Consider the following 18478-nt stretch of genomic DNA (forward strand, 5'->3'; position numbering starts at 1 on the left):
TAAATTTACCGATTCTGCGCCACCCATATGTGGGTGGGACTCGTCAGAGTCCCAGGAGCCTCAACGAATCGGTATTTTACCATCAAATCCAATTTGATTGTAAAATACCGATTCCGGTGTGCATGCACATGTGTGCATGCACACCTATGCCATGTGACAGGCAGACCTGCCCTTAGGGCATGTATGCCTGCCACATGGCACCCGAGCCTGTTTTGGGGGTTCCAGAGGGTGTCAAATCGACACCCCCTGCACCCTTGTCAAAATCGGTATTTACCGATTCGGTATTTACCGAATCGGTAAATACCGATTCGGTAAATACCGAATCGGTAATGCCCATTCATTCCTATGGGTTTCAAAGCCCATAGGAATGAATGGGCATTACCGATTCGGTATTTACCGAATCGGTAAATACTGAAAACATCTGATTCGGTATTCCAGCACATCTGGAATACCTACATGTCGACACCATAGATTTACCGATTTTCAATTACCGAATCGGTAAAATTCGGTAATTTAAAATCGGTAAATCTAATTTACCTACATCTAGCCCTAAGTTGCCAATGTGTGGTTGAACAAACAAAACAAATAGCTGCTTTGTTTTCCTAATAATCTTAGTACGGTCAAAGTAATTTATTTTATAAATTACATTGACTCTTCTAACATCTAAATGATGTAGAGCTCTTGTTACAAGCGTCTGCAGTTGTGGGAAGAAATAAAGTAGTTGTTGGGACTCATTAGCGTGAAATGCATACACTACTTCAGGCAAAAATCATGGGCGTGTTGCAAGTACCACTCAGTCTGTGTGTTCTTGTATAAAATGTTCTTCAACTGACAAAGTCTGTGGCTCATTAACTCTACGTAGGGATGTAATTGCAAATGGGAAAACCAACTTCCACAAAAAAAAGGCATCGGCCATGAATTAAAAGCTTACAAACAGGCCCTAAAAGGCGAGTTAGAACAATAGATCCCCAAAGAGATGAGTGATAATGTATGTGGTATTATAATCGCTTTTATCCCTCCCTAAAGGTTTTGACTACCAAGAATTTATAAAATGAACCAGTGCACATGTATTAACACGTGCAGGCAAGGCCTAATTTATGTAGACGTGGTAAGTAACAAAAAAGAATTTCCTAATAAGTAAAACATAATGTCTGTATGTTCAAATCATAATTGAAAGCAACATCATGTTTACATTTAATTGCATAGCACGTGCTAGTGTTTAATTTTTAAGCTTCTTTTAATACCTGTGAACATTTGTCAGCAAATTGGAAATACCAAAATTCTATGAACGCATGGCCCAATTACAAGATTGAGCTCATTGGGATAGGAAAACCAATAACAGATGCTGGTCCTGTGTGAGCAGATCTGGCCACAGTTGCAGCTTCCTATGAGGAGGGACTGACATTTTCAGAAGCATTAGCATGCCTAGTTTAAAGCTGTGAGGATAAATTGCTTTGATGTTTGTCACATTTTCCTGATGACATATGGAATCAGAGGTAGCGAGGGAAAGGCAATGCTGCTATATTCCTGACCAGTTTATCCACAGGGTGCTGCCTAAGGAGTGTGGGTAAGTGTACCTGGAGGCACATTTTTGCCATTTAGTGAGGTGATTAAGTCGATTCTTTTAAAAAAAAATGTTTACAGAGTTTTATATAGCGCAAACTTGACCTGGTATCGGGTATTACAACGTTTTACATAGCACCAGTTGCGTTACATGAGGACACATTTATTTTTGTTAGCCACGAGGAGATTAAGTGATTTGCCCGGAATCACAGGATATTCAGCGTCATTGCCAAGACTGTAACCCGGTTCCCCAGATTCGAGGTCAGCCGCCCTAGCCGTTAGGCCAACTCCTCTCCTCTATTGGTGTGAGTTGGAAGTACCAGTTGAGTGCCTGAGTATTGAATTCCCACTCATAGGGTTGCTGATAGCTCAGAAGATCTGCAAAGTTGTTGTCTACACGTGGAGGACCACCATCAGATGTACTTTGTGGTAATTTAACCGATGTGTATTTGCGATTGAAAGGCTTAAGCGGTTAGTTGTATTGCCATTAGTTCCAGAACACTGATGTGCAGAAACAGCTCCTGTAGTGACCCTTTATCCTAGATTGACGCTCACGTGTGCTCCCCAACTCATGTGGTTATTGATGGTCACTTGGATGTAGGTTGAAGTACGACCTGTCCAGTAACAAGTTCCGTTGATTCCACCACTTGAGTTTGTGCTCAACATTGTGCTCCCTCAACACTTGATCTTCTAATTCCCAAGTCACGTTGACCACTGACTTGTAAGATCCTCTTGAATGGGATGCCCTGGAATTTGGAACTAGGACAATACATGACTCCATCATCCCTAACTCAGTGTCAGACAATCAATCAGTATTTGTACAGCACAGCACTGTCACCCTTAGGGGTATCTAGGCCCTGTAAATGCAATGTCTCCATCAAAGAGCCTGGTCAGAAGCAAGCAGAAAGAGGAAAAATAAAGGTCTAAAACAAGCAGAGAGAGCACACATAATGGGCAGAAAAGAGAAGAAAGAGGAAAAATAAAGGTAAGAAACGAGCAGAAAGAGGCAGAATAAAGGTCAGAAACGAGCAGAGAGGGGCAAAAAGAGAGAGAAGTAGGCAGTAAAATGCAGAAAAACAAGCACAAAACGAGCAGAGGAGGCACAAACGTAATGCAGCAGAGGGTAGCGGACTGCGGGCAAGCTGGACAGGATAACTGTTGCAGGGAGAGCTGGCACAAGAACAAAGCAACACTGGTAGCTTGGCACAAAGAAGTCAGGCTTATCTTAGAGGACAAGTGTAAAGTATTTATGCAGCTCTCAAATAGCAATAAAGTGAAAATAGCAGATTTGTTATGCCCCTCCGCTGGAGAGAAGGAAACACTAAAAATAAAATGGTAATAAAACACATTTATTACCTTTTTATGTTTTGTCCTGGCAGCAGCAAAGTCTGAGGATGGGGTGGCAGCAAGGAGGAATAGTGTGCACTTCAGTTTAAAGTGCTCATGTCACTTTGGCGGCTGTCTTGTGACGGGCAGCTGACATGCACACTTTAAACACTCCACCCGAGCTATCTTAGACACCTGTGCGGACAAAATGAACAGGTCCCCAACCCCTGAATGAGCATTGCAGTGGGCCGCTCCAGACAATCACCTGCTGGCTGATCAGGCATGGAAACACCTGTTTGCTGTCACAACCTGGTGGACTACATCAAGGACTATATGCTCTGAGGACACCAGATGACATCTAACAGTAGTCATAGTGGCTCCTTTGCCACAAACCTCTGACCATTGTTAGTGACCCACTACCTTCACCTTTTGCTATTGTCAGGCATGTATGCCTTCGGCACAATCTCCTCTTCACCCAGGGACAGTAGATTAACCACTGCACTCCCCTTAAAACTAACAAGGGCAGCCTCCTCCCCCAGCATGACACTGGTCATTCCCAGGGTAGACCCACTAGTGGGAGTTTGCTTCGTGGGCTGACATATAAGTTCACCTTTAAAGTTCCAATACTGGTAGCTCTCACGGCACTTGGGCTTGAAGTGGCCTGGGACTTCTTCCCATTACAACCATCCTTTGTCTATCAGAGTTTCTCCTCCTTTGCAACTTCCTGGGGTACAGGGAGCTGCTTGGAATCAGCTAGAATTTGATAAAGCTATGGGAAACAATTACTAAACACATGCTCTTTTATGAAAAGATTATATAGCTCATCATAATTATTCACTTTACTTCCATTCATCCAAACAATCACTACCTTATTGGATCACTTCACGAAATCCACCTAAGACTGGTTAGACAGCCTCTGACTGTATCTAAACTGTAACCTGTACTTTTCTGGAGTAGAACCTTATCTCACAAACAAGGGCTTCATTCATAAGAGCATAATTTGTTCAGTGCTCCTTTCTCAGTGCCAGTAGGAAATGCCATTTTGAAATTATTAATTTTAAATCTGACTGGACCTTTAAGTTGGGTTGTGAATTACTTTTAAATTGAGTTCTTTACTAATTTTCCTAGAACTTTCCAAACTGAAGTTATATATTATAAGGAGTTATAATGTAACCCAGTGCTTTTCTATGAGAGAGCTAGACGACTTTGGAGGTTGTTTACTACGAGGACATTTAAAACTAAAGAACACATATCCTACTTTTTAAATATCATGTTCTCTGCCTGTTGGACCTGTCCCTTTTTGCAGGGTGATTCCCAAACTTTTTGCCTTCTTCCCCCTATTATTCTGACCTCTTTTTGTTGATTTTAGGACTCTGGGCAATTAACCACTACTAACCAGTCCTAATGTGCATATGCTCTCTATGGGCTATATGTATCATCAAACTATTTTGCATTTCCTAAATAGCGAATTTTAAGGAATTGCTATTTAGGAAATGCAAAATAGTATGTATGAACAAAATCGCTTTTTATTTGCTCAAAGACACCCTGCTGCACCCCTGAAAGAACATGTGTGTGCATATGGCGCACATACATGCCCTATGGGCATGTGTGTGCATCATATGCCACCTTTAAAAATGCCAATTTGTGCATTTCTGGAAGAATTCGCAAGTTACCATCAACTGAAAGTTGGTGGTAATTTGCAAATTCTTAAACAAAATTCGCAAGCTAAAATTGCTACATATATAGCATTTAAGGAATCGCAAATTTGCGATTCCCTAAATGCTATGGAAAAATAAGGAATCGCACAAGTTTGCAATTCCTTATTTTGGGAATGTTTCATACATTCCAAAACGTGCAAAACGGCCGTTTGCGAGTCGCAAAGGCCGAAATTCTGCGAATTTCGGCCTTTGCGATTCAAAAACGGCTTGATACATATGGCCCTATGTCAATTGTATTGGTGATTTGTTTATTCATGATTGGCACATATGATTTACTAGTAAGTCCCTAGTAAAGTGAACCCGGTGTGTCCAGGGCCTGTAAATTAAATGCTACTAGGGGGCCTGCATAGCGGATTGTGCCGCTCACATGAGTAGCCCTGCAAACCAGTATTAGAGTTGCCACTGCAGTGTCTTTGTGTGCAGTTTTAAACTGCTATTCGGACCTTTCAAGTGCACCCACTTGCCAGGCCCAAACCTTTCTTTTTACTACATGTAGGTCACTCCTAAGGTAGGTCCAAGGTAGCCCCATAGGCTGGGTGTGATATAATTACAAGGTAGGACATGCACAGTTGTGTTTTACATGTCCTAATAGTGAAATATTGGTAATTTCATATTTCACAATTGCAAGGACTATCTTTCCCATAGGTTATCACTGGAGCTGCTTTGTAACATCTTACAAGTGTATCTTTCAATTGGGAATAGATAGATAATTGGAGTCTCTGAACTCACAATTTAAAAATACATAATTTGGTGAAGTTGTTTTTTAAATTGAATGTTTGAAAATGCCACTTTTAGAAAGTAGGCATTTTCTTGCTTAACCATTCTGTGCCTCTGCCTGTCTGTAGAATCCACGTCTGGATTTGGGTTAGGATGACAGTTGGGCTCTTGTGCATTCACTCTAGACAGCCACAGAGAGCCAAGTATTACCTTGCTTATCCTGATGGGCCATCACTAGGCTGACGGGCCTTCCTGAGGTAGAGTGGTGGGAGGAGTTGTCACTGACACCTGAAATGGGTATACATATTGGCCCTCTGACACTCCCAAATCAGAACACTTCTGGACTAAAGGACAATCTGCCAGGAGGGAGCTGGATGCTGTAGGAGGCCTGTCACTCTGCCTGTTGCTTTGTTGTGTTGGCCTGCTGCTTCTGTCCTGGAAGTGAAAGGACAAGACTTTGCTTACTACATCCTGGTTTCAAGGTTCTCAAAGGGCTTGTGTGTGCTTGCCTCCTGTTATGAAGTCTCAGGGCCTTCAAAGGCTTTACTTTCCAGTGCCTGGGCTCTTCTGCTGAGAGCCCTGACTTGCAGAGTGTGCCAAATCTAATTCCTGGACCATTGGAAGTACAAACTGGTGAGGAAAACCACTCATTGACTTTCGATGGCTGTTTTCTTGACGCATTACTGCTGTGTGGTCAGAAATCAACGCAGCACCTGCTGTGCAGCTGAAAAATGGACGCATCACCTGCTTTGCTGCTGCCGCATTCACACTGCGCGACTGGATTTTTGATACAACGTTATTTGACGCTGTCTCCTCATAGACGTTGCCTATTGGTAATGAACCAAGCCTGTGTATCTGGAGATCGACGCATCTCCTCCCCTGAGGGTAAGGAGCCAATGCATCTCTTTTCCTTTCCAGCGCCTCACCTCTATGGACTTAACTGATTCAACCTTTGAAAATTGATATATTTATTTGTGTATGTTGCATTTTTGTTGTTTTGGTGTTGTTTTATGCATATAAATATTGCCTATTGTTCTAAACTGAAGTGGACTCATTTTATGGTGTTTCACTGTGTTACTGTGTGTGTATGTACAAATGCTTTAAACATTGCCTCTGAAATAAGCCTGAATGCTTGTGCCAAGCTACCAAGGGGGTGAGCAGGGGTTATCCAAGCTGTGTAATCCCCTTATCCTGACTACAGTGAGGGTCCCTACTTGGAAAGTTTGCAAACAACTGTCAAATAGAGAACCACTTTCTAACACTGCCCTAGGGGTGATGTATAAGTATTAAAAGTGAGGGTTTGGGCCTGGCAGAAGGCTTATTTTTCCAGGTCAAAATGGCAGTTTAAAACTACAGAACTGGCTGCAATGGAAGGACTGAGACCTGTTTTTCAGTACTGTAGCCCACTTGTAGCATTTAATTTGCAGGCCCTAGGTCCATACAGTAGCATATACTAGGGACTTATAAATACATTAAATGTGCCAATCATGCGGATGCCAATTTATCCATGATTATAAGGGAGAGAACAAGCACTTTACTACTGGTTAGCAGCAGTAAAATACACTAAGTACTATGGCCAAGAAACACTGGTTCAGCAAAAATAGGGTACTGAAAGCAAAAAACCCGGGGTAATACCATGCAAACCATAGTAGTTTCCAACAACCCCAATTACCAGAGACCTGAGGGACTGACAGTGAGAGGATAAATAGTTATATGGAAGTAGGCGTCCTTCACATCGAGGGTTAGTATGTAGTCCCACATTTGCAGCATTGCAATGACATCTGTGGGTGGTCATTTTGTAATGGGTAGGTGTGATATAGCGGTTGAGAGTTCATTGGCTGCAATGTTTTGTCTTTTGTCAGTATAAGGAAGCACAAGGAATATTTGACCCTGTAGGGAGAACTTCATGGGGCAATAGGTTGTGCATGATACATGTTGGGTGATGCTCTAAAGTACCCACTAGGTAAGAGGTGATGTTCTGCCACAGGGTGACGTATAGCCTCGCTTAACTTCAACAGGTGTTGGAGGGTCAAATGGAAGAGTTAGGAGGTAATTGCTTAGAGGCAGAAGGGCCTCTACTCTCCTTCTTAACTCTGCCTTTTGGCACGCTTGCCTTTAAAGCCTCTTCTTGGATGTTATCCTTGCTTAAACTGTCACTGCCTTCCCTGAAAGTTTGCTTTGGTTGAAACTGCTACCTGTTTGATGCTGATGCCCCTTTTGCTGTGGGAAGTGCGTGAGGTCTCTAAAAACCCTGCTTTTGTTGGTCATGATGTAAGGTTCCACCTGGCATTGGCAATGTCTGTATTGGTTCACATTTTTTTAGTATCTGCTCTTGGGCCGAACAAGTGCTTGCCATCAAATGGGAGGCTTTTAAGACACTGCTGTGCCTCTCGAAAAAAGTCAGGGAGGGATTATGCACAGCATGCGATCTACAGTAGCACACGCTGCAAACAAAATTTCAGGAAAACCTAGTCTAGGATAAAGAATTGCTTTGAAGTAGTGGTTTGTGCTGGGAAACCAACAAAAAATTAATAATTTCTTTAAAAAGTATTTTTTCAACAACAACATTTGACCACAGTTATTGAAATCATCAAAATCAAAATGCCAAAAATTTAGTTCTATTTAACAAATATATTTTAGTGTTAATGTATCACTGCATTGTTTTAGAAGGTAAATGTATTCAGAAGTACAACTTTCTTGGTAAAATTCCTTAAACCTACCATCAACAGAAGAAACCGACCGGATTGAGGATGCTGCAGATCTTTTCAATCCAGACAAACCATAAGGGCTTTTTTTGGTCAGATCAATTGGGGGTGAAGTGCTCATAGGACTGGTTACAGAAGACACGCTCTGGGAGTCCGATTCACCGTCGGTCTTCGCTGCATCCTCTTTAGAACTTGATTCTGGGCTTGTAGTCCACAGTCCAGAGTTTTTCTGGCCATTTGAAGCAGGAGTTGATGCAATCCAGGAAATCCCGGTACTCTTTTCCCTTTGAATTGACACTGGCTTTGTGATGCTGTTTTGATCCGATGAATGGGAAGACAGTGACTCTATGCTGCCCATTGGAGTGCTGGCCGGACTGCTGCTGTAAGAATCACCTGAAAGAAAGAATATATCAGGTAGATCAGGTGCAGCAGCACAAAAGATATTTAGGGTCTTACTTAACCACGAATTTAGCGCAGCACATTTAAACCATGTTTTTAAATTCACCATTATTAAGTATTACACCCTGCAACAATAAAGCAACTAGTAATTCAAGCAGAACAGCATTCAGATAAGGAGTGTTCACAAAACATCACGGATTGGTCAACAACCTAATAATGGTCAGATCAAAGTGGACCATTGCAGAACAAAACAGAAAGGGAAAGCAGCAGGTTGGGTAGGAATGTATTTTTAATATCTACATATCATTAATACCACAAAAGAGGTCTCCAGATTCTGGTGTATGGGGGGAGATTTAAGGAGAACAAGCACATAGAGAAGAGTCCTGGTTTGCCTCACAAACCGAGGCACACTGCCAAGGGCATACCTATGAAGAAGATTCACTTGCCATCACGTTTGACGCTATTGATTTAGTAAATGTACACAAATTATTATAATTCATTGGATGAATATATCGAAGAGCATTTCAATAAGAAACTTCTTCCAGGTAGTAAAAGAAGCCTGGATGATGTAATGGATCATGACTGATTAAATGGAATGTTCAAGCCAACAAGAAAGTGCACTGGTCTGGAACAGGGAATTTTTCTTATCTCCTGCTAACAAAATAGGAAGAAAGAAAGACATACAACATTGAGATCACAGATGAGGATTCGAAGAGATAGAAAGCAAGAGGCAAACTGAGGGGCATATTACCAAGGGGTGATAGGCAATTATCGCCGATTTAGCGGCCGTTTTCGGCCACTAAGCGGCGATAATTCTATTGCCCTATTAGCAAGCTGTCGCTAACTGATGTTAGCAACAGCTTGTAGGCGATAGCGAGCGGTTTGGGGCCTGCTTTGCATGTCAGCGATGTTTATCGCTAATGACATGCAAAGTGGGCGTACCCAACCAGTTAGTGACTGAAAGCAGTCGCTAACGTCACTATCGCCTATTAGCAAGGCAGGCGTAGCGTTGGAAATATTCACGCTAAGCGCGAATATCTCATAATACTAACACCTGCCCAGACCAGTTCTTAGCCATGTTATCCAATGGCAGGTGGATAACATGGCTAAGAGCATTTTGTCGCTAATGCATGAATATCGCTGTATTCTCAGCGATATTCACGCATTTCGCCGCTATCGCTGGATATTTAAGCACAATGGAGAAAAACGTTGCTAATAGCATGTTTTCTCCGCTAACATATCCAGCGATAGGCAGCGATAAAAAAATCGTCGCTAAGCCTATTTAGCGATAAATATCGCTACTTGTTGGTAATATGCCCGAGTCCTTAAGGGTTAGGGAACGAAAATTGACTCAGATCTTATAAATCATAGGATCTTGGTCATTGGGTCTGTAGATCAAACGTTCAAACCACATGACTTTGCTTTAGTGTAGTTTTGAAACTCAAGCTAATGGGAGATAAATAGTTATCTGAACGCACACTTTAATGGATGATCACATTAAAAAAACACGGAATAAAATATAACATGAAATGTGGAGCGTGGTAAAAGCATGGTGCTACCCTAAGTAAATATAGTGTGACGGTCCAACGCATGTGTTGCCTACTGGTATAAATAAAACGTCTCCTTTCCTGTTCAGTTCAGCAACTGCGCCATTTCTTCATTGAAAAAAACCCCAGATTTAAGCACTGCAGTCTTGTGTATTTTAGCCTAGGTTATCATTATTATAAGCTAAAAATCAAAAAGATACTCCGGTCCGTTTTCTCCTACATTTGGGCAATATTTCACACTTTTAGGGGTTTGGCAAAGGATGGAGAAATGTTTCTAGAAATCTACAGCAGGAATAGATGTTTAGGAGAATACCTACTAGCCAATATTTACACAAGCAGTTTTTCCACTAAATGGAAAATAGTACGTTGTTTTAAAAAAATGTATAATTTATTTATTGTTTCTTTGACAGGGTACATATAGTGTATACAATTCCATTGCCTTTGTCCACCATGTGAAAACATGAAGTATTGAAGTATGGGAATGCGCATTTGCACACTTAACCATTTCTCCTTCATAGGAAAAAAAAAGGAATACAAATCCTAGCTCCAAATGCTCAGAACGCCTACCTCCCCACTGTTATGACGTAAGAGTTTGCTTCCTACACATTCCTAGTGAAAATATTCCTGCTGGATACATAGTCTTCTCATAGATCCTTCACCATATGAATTCTCCTTTCAGGTTCCACACACTGCTTCCAAACACTTTTTTCCCAACAATGACATACCAGCGGCTCCAGCCTTGACTCCACTGCGGATGTGACATCATCTGAGTAAATGATACACCCTTTTGAGGCATGCTTAGAGGAGTGTGGTAATTGGCATGGCCATTTTAGCTCCAGCTAAGCCCACCAATATCTGCCCATCAACTCTGTCCTGTCCTGTGTGGTCGATGTACTACGACCTAAAAAGGGCGGGAGAGGTTGTTGTTCCCGGGCACTAGCTGTAGGGGGTGCAGTATGGCAAGTCTGAACATTCGCCAAGGCATGAATGTTGCATGCCAAAGACCCCATCGGACTGTTCTCAGTATTCGGGGTTTGTTGAATTTCGAATTTCCTTCATACTAAAAATGTTCACCTAATGAAAACAGCCCTTCTTGTGCCAGATACCCTTTTGACTCAAAAGCATTCACCCATCTTGGAGAAAAGGTCAATTCCATTTCCCCAAAATCCGTTATTTCAGTATTGTGCAATATAGCCATCCCAGTTCATGTCAAAGTATTGCTCTAAAACATATATCAACCAATACTGAAAAGCCACTGCATTAATATTATCCTATTGCCAGTGGCGTAACAAGGGTACCGCGGGCCCTACTGCCAGGAAGGAACGAGGCTCTCCTGGTCCTTGCTCGGCAGTAAAGGAACAGCCTATAATTGAGGTGTAGTTGGCCTTCCCACCCACTGGACATGGTGCCACTGCTCCTGCTGCACTATTGGCAGCTATGCCCGTGCCTTTTGCTTTTACGCAGCGTGAGACGGACAACAGAACAGCGATATTGAGCTATTCGAGGTTTTGGGGATATCCCTTCACTGATTACGCTGCACGTGACAGAGTCAAGGCCAAAGTAGCAGGGAAATATGTCTCATGATTAACGAAATCTTAATGTTATCAGAAACGAATACTAAAATGCCTAAAATATGATGTATATCTACAATAGTCAAGCGCTGCTTTTATTCCGTAAATGTATTCTATGGTATGATAATGAACGTAAATCCTGTGTTAGGATACCATGAACTGTTTACTGTCTCCATAGACAAGTGATGCTGACTGAGGGCTGCCAGCAGCGCTCTGCATTTCAAGCAGTGTTTGTCCATTCTCCGAAGGCTTCATGAGATCTCTCGGCCAGGGAAATGCACAATCTCATGTGCAGTGGCTATGCCATTTACAGATCCGAAAACATCAGTCTTCAGTCAAAACATAAGTGCTAAACAGGGCATGTCTGCAAGAACTATTAAATACGGGGTGTATATATATATAAAGGGAAGGCGGAGATTTGGCACATTGGGAGGCAGGCACCGTAAGCTCAAATGACCCCAACAACTCAATTGATAAATCAGAGAATTTTGGACATTCGAGAACCTGATAACTAGCCAAACCACCCACACTGTAAATCTCAGCCGGGCCTCAGCATCAGCAGCAGGTGCCAGTGGGATGAGGGCTATGTGAGTGTTGTAAGCTGAGATCAGTGCCGCCATCTCCTGTTCCGTGATTGACCTGATGCAGGACCAGTATCGAGGGAAGATGCCTGTGGCCGAATTTACAATCTAACCTCATAGGATATCTTGTTCCCCAGGCTGCCTTCAAGCTACATTTTCTAAGGGTGCAGTGAAAAGATCTGTTCGAGCATGGTTTAGACTGGGCGAGTTTATGGCTTAATTGCATATAAATAGAACACACAATTGTGATTCTGCCTCAACAGGATTCCATAATAAAGTAAAGCTGGAGTTACAAATCTCACTAGCAATACTCATTTTTGGAAAAGACTATGGCTTCACTAAATGACGTGGGTCCCTTGCTCACTTTGCCACTGGATTTCAGCTAGCCTGGCTGATGAGGGGTGTTACCCTGAAACCGGTCCCAGGATGCTTGTTTCCGGTCCAGGGAAGACCTGACTTGGCAGATCAGTCTGGACTGTTGCCATGAGGCACAGGGTCAAGACTGTGTAATATCTTTGTTTTCATTTGGAAGAGAAGAGGATATGTAATATCTTAGTTAAATGTTTTACATGCTTTACACTCCTCCATCTGTAGAACACTACAATGTTGATGTCATTTAGAATGTTGGTGCATGAAGCAGACAGTTGGAGAAGGGCTGACAGCCTTGCTGGCTGCTCCTGGTGGGGCTGATTACATCTATACTTCAATGCTGTAACTTATCTGAATAAATCCTCTTGAAATATCACTATCAGCTTGTACTAAGTTACTACAGACTGATTTGCAACTAGCTGAGTCTGAAGTGAGGTGGTGAAGTGAGCTAAAGAACGATGATGGATTCAACCCAAATCTGTGACTGGGGGTGAATGTCTGAAAAGTTTCAGGGCTCCGTCCATCATGTCCTCTTGTTTGCTTCACTAAATGCATTGCCAGCAGGTACGAATCACATCCATAGTCATGTCCTTACTGCATATGACAAGGAACAAAGTTTAGCTGAAACAAAATGTTGGTGCGAACCACTGCCCTGCAACTCTCAACACAATATCACCCCTGGATTTAATGCCATTAGCGGCAACAGCTTAGCCAATAACAGGGCTCAGGTGGGTCTGTACTATCTTAGCTTTCTCACAAGTTCTGAAATATTTATTACTGTTTTCAGATAATGTTCACATTTTACTGACATGTATAGCCAGTGTTATTGGCCCAGCAAGAGGGTTCTGCATCACGAGGAAAGATACACCTGTAGAACTAAGATGGCTACCAATTTTCCAGACATGTAAGAGTCGTGCAGTGTTTTCTCTGTAAACACGCAGTTTGGATCCAGTCAAAGCAGGCCCTCTCTATGAACACTAGTCTTTCCCCTTGAAAGGCACTCGGTGCACCAGGATCAAGGTATTACTTCTCACTCGGTCTCTAAACTCTGGCTTATGAAACATTACATCTGTGCCAGAAATAGGCTCTTACAGTCAGGAGGCAGAACATAACAGAAATGATGGTTGAACAATTGATACTACAATGTTGCTGCAGCCATGACCTCCCTATACGGATTTCAAGTGTTAAGTCCTCTTCTTTCCTAAAGGATTCTGCATTGGACATTCTGGATTAAAGAGATGTATTCTGATTGAAAATAAACTTTGAGATATGTCTTGAACATTTACTGTGAACTCCTAAGACTGGTGTTGTATATTCTGCTAAGAGTTCCTATGAAAGAACGGGATGGATTCTTAAGCAGGACACTGTACCTCCACATATATAATTCATGAAGATTAGGAACCATGTATTAGATATCCAGTCTTTGTAGGGAATGACGGGATGTTAATGGCGTTTCTTATATTTCAGTTCTACGAAATTCATGCAGGAAGTATAATCAACTTCCACAAAAAAGCATATAGTGATACAACTTGAGGTACCTCTTCTAAGCATACACAGAGGTGCGATAGTACATGTATTTTCCAAGGTATTAGAACAGCTTTCAGGAATAGCTGTCACAAATTCCCAGATACTTATAGAAGTAGATAGAATTGGTTATACAGAAATATTGCTAAGATGTAGCTAGTCTCAATCACAGTTACCCTTAGTATTCCAATGATAAGTTATTTGAGACATTTGTATCTTGTAGAGATTCACCATGGGCCTGCTGCCCTCCTTGACTCCAGCGGTGACAAGGAAGAATGTGGAGCCCTACATTGCTGTTTTCTCTCTCATCCCATTCCCTTTTCCTCGCTTCTACCAGTGGTCCTTATAATATTGTATCTCAATGGTGGGGACAGTGAAAAGAGTATTGCTTCCGTTTGATCCTATGCATATGGTTAGTGCAACCTGACAGCAGACTGATTTTAACAAGCAGCTTGACAACAGCTCAACAGAAGCAAAAGACTCTCAATATGATAGAAAAATTAAGCTTTCATTGGTGTACAGAGGACTCTACCTACAACCAGGCAGGCTTCTTGATTTAGTCCTAGTCTATAATGTACCAATGAAATACCTTGCTTTAGTTCTTATGTTTAAGTGCGAAGATGAAATCCAGGAAAGACTTGACCACTATTAGAGAAATGTCTTAATTCAATTGAAAAAATCTGATGCAAGAGTTATCATGAAATGTAAAGAAAGGCCATCACTCAGCCCAAATAAATCTTTCCATATTTGGATAAACCATGCCTCTAATTGCATCAAAGAGCTAATGGAGATCTATAAATAGCTTACCACTCTTTATAGCAAAGCCAATATCATACCCACCCAGGAGCTGCCTAATTCTCACTTTTCTTTGCGGTAGACATCTTAACCATCTAACATAGCACAGTTAAATAGGTTACATTTGACCAGGTAGAGACCAAGATCGCTCAACTTCCTGAAAGTGATTTCTAATAGCTATTAGCCTCAAAATTGGATATATATATTCAAGAAGCACATCTAAAAAGGTCATCAGGTACATAGCTGAGGACTTTCCAATAATAACCAATGCCTGTCTACAAGTGGCAGATTTCCAGACCCTTGTAAGTAGGACATTATCTTGAGGGTATTTAAATGCCACCCACAATGCTTCTTTTCCAATTTTCTCTGTAAGTTCCTCCCTGCATTTTATTACTGTGCTAGGATTACAGCACAGAGGCATGCATGCTCATACTGGATCCGCCAAGTTGTTCTCAGACAGACTCGGTGTTTATGCAAATCTTGACATTGAGAACACTGCATATGAGAGCAAGAAGAAACCTTTGATCAACCTGCTTCCTTTGTCCTATTCGCTTATCAGTGACTTGCGAGCTTGTGGACCATGGATAATAAGATATTAAAGTAGCCATCTGGGGGGAAATGTAATAGGTTGGAGGAAGTCCTTTCTATGCCACCATCCAATCTTGTTTTCCTTCCAGTCACAGTTGTAATGAAGACCAGCCGTTTTCAGATTTAGGCTCCAATGAATGGAAGCAGTGCCACTAGAAAAATAAAATCACACTAATGAGCCTCAGGAAGGCCTTGAAAACTTCTAATCAGAAGAGCTCAGTAAAGAAGTAGGGCCTTTTGACAAATAAAAACGTAAAGGTAGGGGCAGAGGTTTAGATCCACCCCTGAACGTATGTTTACTTTTTTGGGGTATTCACCACCTTTCTCAACAGAATCCCTGAAAAGCTGCAAAAGGTTTCCAGACATAGTACTAGGAATGATCTGTGACTATTCTGATGTGCTCCAATTTCTAATAAGAGTTCTAAATAGTGTAGAAATCTGCACAAGGGAACAGACCCTACTGTACAAATGCCCTTTTTTTCTCCAGAGGGAAAGCATATTTTCCTCCGAGCAGAAAGTTCTCTCTACCCCTCACACATAGCACATCTGGAACAGAGAGCCATTACTCTTTCCATCCTGGAAGGAGAGTTATATCACACCATTACAAGGGTTGAAAAGGGTCGGAGAGAAGTCTAGGAATGCCCATAAATACACATTCTTCCAAGACAAAGCACCACTTGGAATGCCCCACTTCCCATCCTACCCTACCGCTGGAGGGGAGTTTCCTACTACCGATTTCTCCACAGTCGTGGCAGAGAAAACCACAGTAGTAAATGCATGCACATCTGCCAGCAATACTTTTGTGAATTCCTGGCACCCCTAAACAAGGTATTCCAATAAAAAACATCCAAGCATGGCTGAAAATACCTTTATGAATAGGCATCGTAGTCTGCCTGTATATTTTTTTCCTAATACTCACCAAGAGGCAACCAATAAATGTAAATAAATACATTTATAAATAAATAAGCATAACACATTTTCTTAAGAATCATTTTGCATTTGAAACAGATTTCAACATAGAAATCACAATTCACCAGTAGGATATTTAAACAATGAAAAAAACGTTGCCGCATTTTTATTAAAACTGAAATAACTGATGCTGCCTCAGGGTTCATTCCATCTTTATCCCCTTCACTGCGGCGGCTATTCCGCCGCCATGCTGGTGACGGAACCACTCCTTTACCAGCCGCGGTTGCGCTGTGCTCATGACGGAGCGGTTCCGTCACGGCCCCGCCCGCTCAATGGAACGCTCAGCGCAGGCGCGGAATCCGCGCCGCACAGGCGTGCCGAGCAGGCTGTGCCGGAAGCGCTCCGTCATCACCACAGCGCGACCGCGGCTGATGGAGGAGTGGTTCCGTCACCAGCAGCGGAGGGGTTAACATTTGAAAAGTAGAGAAAATGTATTTCTCCAGTTCATTTTTATTATACAAGCACCACAAAAATAGTGTGCAATTGATTTAGACGGTATTTTGCTCCCTGGTGTATATTACCATTTGTTCAGTAACAAAGTTGTTGAGACCTAACCAGTTTACGCACTGTGGGGTTGATATATATTACTATTTATTCAACCAAAACAGCATTCGAGTGTTGATGCAGTATTCACTAACTGCCACATTTGCGGCAATCAGCTGCAGCTGCTCCATTATGGCGGAAGAGCATCGCCCCGCCTGCCTGCTTCGAGTGCAGCAGGCACAAACATTAATAAAATGGTAATAAACACCATTGTATTAATACGTCCCAGGCTTGCTCTGTTATAGCGTGATGGCATTGGGCGGGGCTGATTAGTGCGATTGCACTTGTAATTCAGGCCCTTGTTAGTGTGCAGGTCAGATTGTCCAGCTGCCTACAGCCGACCACTCTGACCTGCACATTTCAATACCTGCAATCCCAAGCCGAGGGATTGCAGTCGCAGAACCCCAGCCTCAGAATCAACGCTGGGTTAGCCTGCCCCAGCCAATCCTGGAGCTGCAGCGGAGCTCCAGGATTGGCTGGTTTCGCGTTGTACTTCCCTTGCCGCCTGAGTCAGCCGAGGAGAGCGCCGGGAAGAAGAAGGAGACCACATCCAGAGCCTACGAAGCAGCGGGGAAACAGAAATAAACATTACGTGGCAGGTAAGTTCTTTGTATTTTTTTTATGTGTATTGTCTGTTTCCCCCATCCTCCCCACCTCCACGTCGTCCCCCCACACCCCTACACTCCGCCCTTACACCAGCCGCTACTGGCTGCTATGCTTTCACACTGATATAGATCTGATACTGAAAACAGTATGCAAATAAGAATATATATATATATTTTGGATTTGCTTTTTAGTGAACAAATATTCAATATCATATACCCTACTTTCAGTTTCATCCTTTTATAATGTTTCCTTTACAATTTATAAAGTACTGAAATCTCCTGGTCTCCCACCAGTTTTGGAATTCTATGTATTTTGAAGACTTACAACATCTACATTTTATCGGTGCAATTTGGGATTTTGTGTGTTGACATTCTAGCTACTTTGCATGTTTGTGCTTACTATGGGTACACTCTTTTGATAATTGCATTAGCCTGCTAGTCTTTTTGATGTTAATTTTTTCACAATGCTCCAAGACAAAGGAAAAGAAATTCCACGTTAGCTGAATTCTGAGTTGAGACCTTAAGTTGATTTTTTAAATATTTTTGGCATCTGTGTCTAGAAGCGGGAATTTTGTAAATACCTTCCAGACATTATGGAGCCTAAAGTGTTACTGTTACAAGAAGTCCCACAGCAATTCCATCTGAACGTACGTGTACTACTTTATGTCCTGGCATACAAATTCATTAAAACCACCAAGTAAGAAAACTCCAGCTGATAATAACTTAACTTGTTTATGTGTTAAAAGCAGATATGTTATATGATGACCTGCTTGCTACAAGTTTTTTCTAGAAATGTACCTGTAGAAATACTGATGATCAGTAAAAAAGATACTTGTGCATAAGCCGATGTCTGATTATTTGCATGATGTCTTATCTATTAAAGAATTCGGAAAAATACACTTGCAAAGCAAGAACTCATGATCTGAGAAAAGGGGAAGTGATCCCCCATACTTTACTT

At 42.0% G+C, this 18478-nt stretch overlaps 1 protein-coding gene across 2 annotated transcripts in view; it reads right to left on the reverse strand.

The window, feature by feature from the left end:
- The window catches only part of ARHGAP42 (Rho GTPase activating protein 42), a 664758-nt gene that overhangs the window by 43515 nt on the left and 602765 nt on the right, over positions 1-18478 (reverse strand). For both annotated transcript variants that reach the window (XM_086935288.1, XM_086935287.1), the window contains exon 20: positions 8045-8422. In XM_086935288.1, coding sequence (XP_086791414.1) covers positions 8045-8422 — 378 coding nt within the window. The remainder of the gene's footprint in view (positions 1-8044; positions 8423-18478) is intronic.

The sequence above is a fragment of the Lissotriton vulgaris genome, chromosome 8 (genome assembly GCF_964263255.1).
Source record: "Lissotriton vulgaris chromosome 8, aLisVul1.2, whole genome shotgun sequence".
Taxonomy (NCBI): domain Eukaryota; kingdom Metazoa; phylum Chordata; class Amphibia; order Caudata; family Salamandridae; genus Lissotriton; species Lissotriton vulgaris.